Genomic DNA, 10,771 nt, shown 5'->3' with positions numbered 1-10,771 from the left:
GGGAGGGAGGAATGGAAGGAGGGAAGGAGAGAAGGAAGGAAGGAGGGGGGGAGGAAGAGGAAGGAAGGGAAGGAAGGAAGGAAAGGAAGGAGGGAAGGAAGGAGGGATGGAGGGGGGAGGGGGAAGGAGGGAAGGAGAAGTGGCACGTTTGTTCCCCTATGTCCTTTCAGCCAGGTACGAGTAGCAAAGGGAAGACGAAGCGGTTCAGAGGAGCCTGAAGACTTAACGAGATCTTCTGAGACGTGTCCGACAACGCGGCAGGTCAGCAAAGCCCCCCCCTCACCCCTCCCCCTCCCCCGCCCCTCCCCGCTTTGTCAGCGGTTACATAAGAGCGCGTTTGGGGGGAGCGAAGCCGTGAATGCCGTCTTTGAGGGATGGACCTGGATTATCGCTTTAGGGATATTTAGTATCTGGGAATCCCAGCAGGTTCCACTCTGCTGAGTGGTCTCCTGCTTCTGCTACGTCAGCGCCGCTTTGCGAAAGAGGGCAGCGGGTCCTTGAGCAAGGCACTTGTCGCCGTTCCTCAAGCTCCGCTCCGGGTCTCCTGCAGAGTGCATGCGGGTTTGGCTTTGGCAGGACGCGGCCTGTCGGGGGGGGCAGATATTCCTGCTCCCCCGATGATGCACCCTGGTGACTTGGTGCGTTGGAGGATTTGCTGGCGTTGCACACGGTTGTAAACTTTATATCTTTATGGACTAAAGAGTTGATCCATAAAAGAGATGAAGCAAAGCTGAAAAAACCCAAACAACTCATCCAGAATTTACATATATTTAAAGTAAATGTAATAATTAAATGTTCCTCACAGATCCAGACTGGGACCAAATCTAAATGATTTATAGGCGGGAACCTTTAATCGTAATCTCTGCCTCACTCTCGTGAGGATCATTTCTATGAGTCTGATGTGTGAGAAGCACATTTTCTCGCGCGATGTGATGAAGAAACAGATGTTCGTTCTTAGAAACACACATCAGCTGGATGAGGTTCCGTCTTCTCTTTGTCAGCTCGACTCTAAAGATGCCGGTGTGGGTGCGACGTCTCCTTCGGTTCTGTTCACGTCTCAGCACTCAGCGCTTCCTCCGTCGCCTGCTCGCCATGTGCAGCGGGTGGAGGAGGAGGTGGAGGAATGCTAAGTGGATTTAATCCAGCCAACAAACACTGTAAATTAATGTTAATTATCGGTGAAGTGAAAATGATTTATTCAAGCGTTGCAGTTAAATGATTCTAGCCGATATGACGTGTGAAGGTACTCGGACCCCATGTTTCATTGTCAGTTTAGTCTGGTGGTGCAACACCGGCCTCAACTGTATGTGCGCAGTAAAAAGTACCTCAAGCGTGTACTTCAAGACAGTAAAAGTAGTTCACGGAAAAAGCAAGAAGAGCCTGAGGGACTCGTGATACGAGAGGGGGAGACGGGAGGGGGAGACGGGTGAGGACAAAGATGGCCTCCAGTGCTCTTTACCGCTGCTGCCAAATGGACATCATTTACCCTGTGTGGGGGGGGGGGGGGGGGGGGGGGGGCGTGGGGGGGTCGTGATCAGTTTACGGCGACATGTTTCCTGCTTTGGTCGGGTAAAGAAATCGACTCCAGATTTTAGATGAAACACCTGAGGGAGAAGAGGGGGATGGAACCAGAAGGGGGGGGGGGGGGGCAAGAGGGGAAATGGCGCCCCCCCCCCCCCCCCTCCATCTCAATTTGTATTCTCTCAGTGCCCCCCCCCCTCCATCTCATTCGCTGTGCTGCTCGCTTCACTTTCGATCTCCTCTCCCTCCGTCTGCACCCAGTCGGGCTTCATTTATTCATCTCTCTGCCCCCCCCCATGTGAGTGAGCCCCCCCCCCCCCCCTCCAGGAGCTCACCATCACCGCAGAAATGCCTGCTGCGTCATCACCACGGAAACAGTGACAACATAACACGTTGCCACTGTCATTTCTCTCACTTTCAGACGTCTGCTTTAACTCCCAAAGGCCTTTCAAGGGGGCGGAGCCTATTTCCTTGGCGTCTCTGACGTCGACGTTTGTCTCACTTCGGCGTCTTCTCAGAGGACACGTTCGTTCATGTTAATAGGAGCCAAGCGGTCGTAGTGTTTGGACATTACTGGACGAAGACGTCCACGTACTTCATGCTCTCTGCTCGCACAGCTGATAGCCAATCAATCGCTCTCTGCTGACTAGCCCCGCCCCCTTTCCCCTCTTCCTCCATCCTCTCTCTCTCTCTCTCTCGCTCGTTCTCTGGCCCCTGATTGGCTGTTTCCTCCTTGGCTCTTATGAATTGAATAGCAGCGGCTGGATGCGACACAACGAATGCTCCCTCTCCTTCTCACACACACACACACACACACACACGCACAGACGCACACAGACGCACACGGACGCACACAGACGCACACGGACGCACATGCTCATCGGTAACAGCCAAACCTTTCACTGAGACTGAGGAGGTTGCTCTCTCTCTCACACACACACACACACATGCATGCATGCTTTCTCACTCACGTTCACACACAGTCTGCTTTGTCAACAGATCACGTAGCGCTGCGCACACACACACACACACACACACACACACACACACACACACTCCTCTCCGTCTCTCGCTGCAATCACCGAGCTTCTCACACACACACACACGGCTTCAGTGATGCTGTGACGTCGCCTCGCACACGCTTCTCGCTTGTCTTGCACATGCTTTAACACACACACACGCACACACACACACACACGCACACACACGTGCGGACGCACACCTCGCCAGCCTCTTCTCTCAGTGAGCGTGTGTCGCTGGAATGAGGCGGTGATGTTTTGGGACAGGAAGACCAGCATGGGCAATTCCCAACGACGGCCCAAAGGAAGACACAGACCCAAATCGGCAACAGGTACTTTGTCCGTCTCCGCCCCGCGTCCCGTCGGCGTTGTGTGGCGTCCGCGCCGCGTCCCGTCGCCGCTGTGTGGCGTCCGCCTCCATCCTGTCCGCGCCGCGGACCGAGAACCGAAACCGTCTTGTTTCTCATTCCGCATCGCAGGTGATTCGTATTCGGGTGTCATGGGACCAGCGATCCGACTTCATCGCCTCATCCGTACCGTGCGTCTCCTCCTCCACCCGTTCTACACACGCATGCACTTGGCCAGCCTCCATCCATCCATCCATCCATCCATTGATCTCGGTCTAGTGCCGGTTTTGCAGCCAGTGTCCCGCTGCTTCCCTTCATGCATTCTGTCCTGCTCCCTCCGTCCATTCGTCCTTCCTCCACCCGTGTTTCTACGTGTCGACTGTGTCCAACCATTCATCCGTCCGGCATCCGCTTTCAGGACTCTCCATCCCTTCGACCAAAGTCCCTTTCACTCCTCCATCTTTTCAATGTGCGCTTGTATATGTCCGTCCATTCGTATCCGATGTTGATCGATAAATCTATTGTTTTTTTATGTCCAACGTCTCCTCTCGTGCATTCTCCCAAATGTGTCCTACGCGTCCATCGAAAAGTCTCATATGTATCTCGCGTTCATGCGTCCCCCTTTTCCATCCTCCACCCCCTTTTCGTCTGCTCCTCTCCTCCTTTTCCTACGTTTATTCAACCCGATGAAACCAATTGAGGTCGAATATCTTTTTACAATGAACCTGCTCCAAGTTAAACGTTGATGTCACACACACCAAACAAGCCGAAATGCATCACCGTCTCGCCAATAAACTACAATCCATCATGTCATTGCGATCATTTTGCAACCTCCTCAACCCCCATCTTACAATTGTGACTCCATTCTTTCCTCATCCATCAGTTTATCGCTCCATCTATTCATCAGTTCATCCGTCCGTCCGTCCGTCCATTCATCAGTCCAGTCCTTCATTTAATCAATTTCCCATCCACCCATCCTCCATCCACCCATCCTCCCATCCTCCGGCCACCCATCCTCCAGCCATCCTTTCCTTCCTGCGGGTTGCCAGGTTTGAATGAACTGGGTCAATTGGTCTTTTGCCTCTTGGCGTGTCCCTTTGCTAAGAGACTGTGTGTGTCTCTGTGTGTGTGTGTATCTCTGTGTGCGTCCTCTACAACTCGATCCTTTGCTTTACTTGCTGGTGAAAGTGTGCAAACACCACCGCGGGCTGCAGTCTGGTGCGTGCGTGTGCGTTTGTGTGCGTTTGTGTGTGTCACACCGTCTGATTGCCCGGCTGGATGGGATCACTAGTGGGCTCTTTAATTATCTCTCGGGGCGAGCGAGGTGGAGACAGTAAGCAGGGAGGGAGAGAGAGAGAGAGAGAAGCGTGGATGACAGCCCGTGTAAATCTCCTCCTCTTACTCGCGTCCTCGAGGAGGGAGGAAGAGGAGGAAGAGGAGCGACAGAGGGGCCGATGATGACGGTGGACTGGGAGGAAGAGGATGCACTATGAGCACATGCACAGTGTCGTGCTGCAGAGCTGAGTAAACACTCCCATATGCTCTGTCTGTCCCGCTACATGTCCACACACACTTGTCGCATGTCGCCTCCAGGTGTGTGTGTGTGTGTGTGTGTGTGTGTAAGGCGGTACTGTGCGTGTGCTGCAACACACACAATCGGCACGAGGAGCCTTCCTGATGCATTTGACCTTGACTTTGATCGGCCAGCGGGCGGCGCGTCCCAGACGGCGTTAATGTACCGCGAGGGGTGTGATGCCGTGACGCCGTGTTTGGGGACGAGAGGCGAAGGAGGGAAGAGCACTCGATCCAATCTGACGCTTTTCCCTTCAAGGAGCTCTTGTGTTTTTTCAAATGAAGATCAGACTCCCTCCGACAGAAGTAATACACGTTGTTGCAGAAAGACGCCGTTGAGAAGAGGTTCTGGTTCTGAAGAGGTTCTGGTGTCGGGAGCCTGAACCAAATGCCAGGAAAACATCCGATACATGACCTTGACTTTGATTTGTTCAGCAAACGACCAAAAGGTTCTGAACACATAACTAAAAGTGGAGCCGGAAGACGTAGAGTCATTTCCTCATAGACGTCTATGGGAGCAGAGGAGTCGCCCCCTGCTGGTCACTACAGAGAAGTAGAGTAATTTTCTCATAGACGTCTATGGGAGCAGAGGAGTCGCCCCCTGCTGGTCACTACAGAGAAGTAGAGTAATTTTCTCATAGACGTCTATGGGAGCAGAGGAGTCGCCCCCTGCTGGTCACTACAGAGAAGTAGAGTCATTTCCTCATAGACGTCTATGGGAGCAGAGGAGTCGCCCCCTGCTGGTCACTACAGAGAAGTAGAGTCATTTCCTCATAGACGTCTATGGGAGCAGAGGAGTCGCCCCCTGGTGGACACTACAGAGAAGTAGAGTCATTTCCTCATAGACGTCTATGGGAGCAGAGGAGTCGCCCCCTGCTGGTCACTACAGAGAAGTAGAGTCATTTCCTCATAGACGTCTATGGGAGCAGAGGAGTCGCCCCCTGCTGGTCACTACAGAGAAGTGGAGTCATTTCCTCATAGACGTCTATGGGAGCAGAGGAGTCGCCCCCTGCTGGTCACTACAGAGAAGTAGAGTCATTTCCTCATAGACGTCTATGGGAGCAGAGGAGTCGCCCCCTGCTGGTCACTGCAGAGAAGTAGAGTCATTTCCTCATAGACGTCTATGGGAGCAGAGGAGTCGCCCCCTGCTGGTCACTAGAGAGGATGCAGTTTAAAGACTTTTCACGGCAGGAATTAAAATCACGTCCCGAGTAGTTTCATGATCTCTGAACTGTCTCTTTTTCGACTCTCCTGTTTGTTTGTGAAACGTATACAAACATAAACCGACCGCACGTTGTTCTCGATGGTCCGTCGATGTCTCTGCGCCTGCTTTGCAACCCGCTATCAAAGAGGCTTTTCTTCTTCTTTATCATTCAATGTTATTTTTCCGTTCCCTCGAGGACGCTAAACAACACGACCCAATACATACACAACATGATCATTCACATATTTTCAGACTGATGATGTCATTTTCAACACAGCCAGCAGCCCTGCAGCAAGAGAGAGACAGAGAGAGGACGAGGGGGGGTCAGATAATTGAAGAGGAGGAGGAGGAGGAGGGTTTAGAGAAGGCGATTCAGAGATCCGAGGCGATGAACCGAGAAGAGCGGAGAGAGTGAGATCCATGGAGCTGAAAGAGACAAAGAAAGGAGAGGAAGAAGAAGAAGAAGAAGTAGGAGACAGGAGACAGCGCCCGGGAGTTGCCAGGCTGCTGCTGCCATGGCAACAGTACAGGTGTTAAAGCAGGTCAATTGAATGCCAGTCGGCACTCTGCCGAAGGCCGACGGGCGTGAGAGTGTCAGCTAGTCACTGGTCCGTCCCTTCAGTGCCAACCGGGGGCCGTCGCATGAGGCACCTCAGCCGGGGGCCGTTATTTAGGAAGCGGCTCGGTAACCGCTTTGAACCAGAAAGAAAAAGTTGCTACGAGGAGCTTTGCTTTTGGGTCGATGTTGGCAGAAGCTGTGGAAAAGAATCTGTTAGGTTCCCCAGCATGAGGGTCCCTGCAGAAAACCTCTCACACAGTCCCCACCCCCCCCCCCCCCCCCCCCCCCCTCAGCGCCGGGTCTGGTTCTTCCATCGCCTCCTTTCCCCCCAGCTCCTGGAGGAGGATGAAATGCTGCTGCATCCTGTCTGGACCATCTCACAGATAATACTGCATCAATTGCTTCCTGATGCAGATTTAGTTGAATTTCATTAGCTTCCAACCTGCTTCTGGTTCATGAAAGTTGATTGTATTGGGACAAAGGCGGATGGAGACAATTATAGGCTACCATTTATAGAATTAATACGGGGGGGGGGGACTTGCATTTCAACGCGGGGAGATAAGTACACAATATGCGCAGAACCTAATTGGTCATCGGGAAGCTTTTGCGTTTTTTAAAAAGTCACTTTCTTCGTCTACAGAATATTAAGAAAATATATACTGTAACTTTTAAGGCAGGCAACGCGTAAGTTATCACTGTCCTTCAAATGCTAACTGTCTTTGACATTACTGATGAAAAATGTACCTAATGTATTTTAAAAAAAGGAGCTTTGTTCGTTGATGGGGCTGGTAGAGTTTAAACAAGGACGATGTGAGTACCAGCGCAACGCAGTTGGCTTTGTTAGCGCCGTTAGCTGTTTTCTTTATAAGCCCCGAGCACGTCTTTGGACTGTGGGAGGAAGCCGCAGACACGGGGAGAACATGCAGACTCCACACAGAAAGGCCACTGGGCGGAGTGGAACCCGGGACCTTCTTGCTGGGAGGCGACGGTGCCGTTGGCCCAACATGCACTCCGTTACTTTGATCTGGTTGCGTAGCAACGCTGAGGCTGCCGGATTCCCTCCCGTGGCTGCAGCAGAACCCAGCCTGTGTCTGTCGGTGGTCTCAAAGGTCTCCAGAATGCGTGAGGCCAGCTGCTCCCGCTGCACCACACAGAGCGCTCAGTGGCTTAGTGCCTTGCTGCGAGGCACCTCGGCTCGTTGTGTTAGAAGGCGCAGAGAGAATTCATCATCATTATCCTTATTGCCCTCGGGAGGGGGGGGGCGCAAAGTTGCGGCTTCCAGATATTAACATCCGTCATCGCCTCAATTCTTCTTTTCATGGTCTTTCAGCTCTATTCATTCAATACGGGACACGTGAGAGACGGAGACGCTCACGGTGGAGACGTCCTTTCATCAGTGATTCACACTAAGAGCAATTATCTTTGCTTCATCTGCATCATCATCCGGATAACAAACGTTTGAGATTAAATGCTGAATTGAAAGTGAACCAACGCTAACACACACACACACACACACACATCCTCACATGCGCATGCATGCACCATCGTCACTTTGTCACCTGCAGTGTTTACAGGAAGTGAGTGTTGAGGACAGGAAGGAATGGAGGCGAGGAAGGAAAGGAGCCGGGCTGCACCGACAATAGTGGAGAGGCAGCGCAGCTCATATTATTGTGCGGTTGAGATATTTATGCACATTATTTTAACACTTTCTCTGACAGGTCTCTGTTGGTATGAGAGCCATGTACGGTGTCTTTAATCACTCAGAATGGGATGGATGAAATGCTTTTTTAGAATGTATGAGCTTCATAAGTGTTCAGAGTTGTGGTCGTAGCTCAAAGCAAAACCACATTTATTTCTATAAGGATTTTGCGACAGACGTCCATTTCAGAATTCGGAAAAAAAAGTATTTATATATATTTTCGTAAGTGAAATAAAACTCCTACAATACAGACATCCCAAAACTTTTTGAGGAAGTGGTTGGACGATTGGACGAACCGACTCTCCTCTGAAACATCTCTGCAGAGCCCTCGAAGGTGAAGCTGGAGGGGGAAGTGCTGCGAGGAGAGAGGAAGGCCCTCGGTTTCCTTCCTTTCTCTCTCCTCTCACATGCAGAACGTTTAGCCTTCAGTTTCTTTCGTTCTCTCCTTCTTTTATCGCGGCCCGAGTGAGTCACCGGCTCCTTTGCCTCCTCCTCTCCTCCTCCTCCTCCTCTTCCCCTCGCTGCTTTTCCCTGCCCAGTCCACATGTGCCTGACAGACTTTAGGAGTACAGACATGGAGGTTTTCTGGTCCAGGGCAGGTAGGACACATTCTGTTTGGGTGTGGGGAAATGGGGGGGGGGGGGTGTTGGGGTTTGAAGACGCTGGGAGCGGCGAGCAGAGTGGTACTGAAACGAGGAGGGCGGCTTCTTCTCACGATAAGAGAAGGAATGTTTGACTTGACTTTAACGCGACCATCCGTCTGCATCGCTTCCTGAGTCGACATGTTGGGCCTTTTTGTGGGATTTTGAGTCCCTTTTATGGCCGAAGCGTTGCATGAGAATTTACCGTAGGCTGCAAAAACAAACTGTTAAAAGCAGGTTTTTTAGAATCTTGTTATGAAAATAAATGATTTTAAAATATCTTCATTAGCCTCTTAATAGTCAATCTGTTTCCACTAAAGTTTCTTCATTGTGGGAGGAATCTTATTCATTTTCAAACCAAATGGAAACATCAGAGGTCATCACACAACTTTAGTGTCGTTGGATGAAATCACCGCGAGAATGTCCAACAACTTTATGCCAAAACTGAAAACACATTTGGTTTCACAGCAACCAGAAAGCACACTGATGTTTAAAGTAACAGCCATGTGACAGCATGAAATACAGCGTATCAGAACAATGTAACAATAGGAGGAGATAGTGTCAACGGCACATTGTAAGGAGGTGACACAATGTAACAACCTAACTTACCAACAAAAAGCAAAGTAAGAATGTAAAGTAACAACGTAACAATGTAACAGGATAACGTATAGTAACAATGTACCAGGATAACGTAAAGTAACAATGTAAAGTAACAGCGTAACAACGTAACAGGATAATGTAAAGTAACAGTGTAACAGGATTACTGTAACAGGATAACGTAAAGTAACAATGTAACAGGATAACGTAAAGTAATAACGTAACAATGTAACAGGATAACGTAAAGTAATAACGTAACAATGTAACAGGATAACGTAAAGTAACAATGTAAAGTAACAGCGTAACAGCGTAACAGGATAATGTAAAGTAACAGTGTAACAGGATTACTGTAACAGGATAACGTAAAGTAACAATGTAACAGGATAACGTAAAGTAACAACGTAACAATGTAACAGGATAACGTAAAGTAACAATGTAAAGTAACAACGTAACAATGTAACAGGATAATGTAAAGTAACAATGTAACAGGATAACGTAAAGTAACAATGTAACAGGATAACGTAAAGTAACAACGTAACAATGTAACAGGATAATGTAAAGTAACAATTTAACAGGATAACGTAAAGTAACAACGTAACAATGTAACAGGATAACGTAAAGTAACAACGTAACAATGTACCAAGATGATGTAAAGTAACAATGTAAAGTTCTGTGTATCGCCTTGCAGAATCGTGCAACACAATCATGTCTCTTTGTCTGCAGTGGAGAGCACTCCGGGCAGTTTGTTATTTATTTATTTTGACCCTCCAACAGGCTTCACACATGCCTGCTAAGGTACCACAAGGTCAGATGAGGTCATCTGTGTGCGTCTGTGGGTATGTGTGTGCGTTCTCTCTGCACACACATTGGTTCAGCAGTGTTGCTGAAAGTGCATTTTGCCTCTGGAAGGGTCGCCGTGTGGTTTTGTGCTCGGTTACAATGGTTTCCAATAGAGCAATTATTATAATATACAACACACACACACACACAGCATGGAAAAATAAACCATGACACACACACAGTCACATGCTAGTACAACACACACACACACACACACACACACACACACACACACACACACACACACACACACACACAGTATTTCACACTCACAGATACAAATACTTCTCCCATGATCTGTCTCTCTCTCATTATCTCCCTCTGTGTCTCGCACAGTCTCCTCACAGCTGCCCACTTTAATATGAAAATGTCTCATTGAGTTTTTATGCAGATGAGTTTCTAAATGTGGCTCCTCCATTGTTGGATCAGCTGTGACCACATGGGTGGATGTAGTGATGATGTAGTGATGGATGGAGTGATGTAGTGGTGGATGGAGTGATGGATGGAGTGATGTAGTGGTGGATGGAGTGATAGATGTAGTAATGTAGTGATGGATGTAGTGATGTAGTGATGGATGGAGTGATGGATGGAGTGATGTAGTGATGGATGGAGTGATGGATGGAGTGATGTAGTGATGGATGGAGTGATGGATGGAGTGATGTAGTGATGGATGGAGTGATGGATGGAGTGATGGATGGAGTGATGGATGGAGTGATGTAGTGATGGATGGAGTGATGGATGGAGTGATGTAGTGATGGATGGAGGGATGGAT

General features: G+C 49.5%; 1 protein-coding gene across 4 annotated transcripts in view; it reads left to right on the top strand.

Annotated features, from left to right (window-relative positions):
• Nucleotides 1-10,771, top strand: part of nhsl2 (NHS-like 2) — a 58,602-nt gene that overhangs the window by 14,336 nt on the left and 33,495 nt on the right. The window contains exon 1 of one of the 4 annotated variants that reach the window (XM_078106092.1): nucleotides 1,902-2,872. The exons of 2 other annotated variants lie outside the window; for them this stretch is intronic. In XM_078106092.1, coding sequence (XP_077962218.1) covers nucleotides 2,794-2,872 — 79 coding nt within the window. In that variant the 5' untranslated portion in view covers nucleotides 1,902-2,793. Of the gene's footprint in view, nucleotides 1-1,901; nucleotides 2,873-6,770; nucleotides 8,521-10,771 lie in introns of those variants that run through there. One more of the 4 variants, XM_078106093.1, reaches the window with a different exon arrangement.

Source organism: Gasterosteus aculeatus, chromosome 7, assembly GCF_964276395.1.
Source record: "Gasterosteus aculeatus chromosome 7, fGasAcu3.hap1.1, whole genome shotgun sequence".
In the NCBI taxonomy this organism is placed as follows: Eukaryota; Metazoa; Chordata; class Actinopteri; order Perciformes; family Gasterosteidae; genus Gasterosteus; species Gasterosteus aculeatus.
Note: the sequence above shows the minus strand (reverse complement) of the source record. Positions and strands in the feature narration are given on the sequence as shown.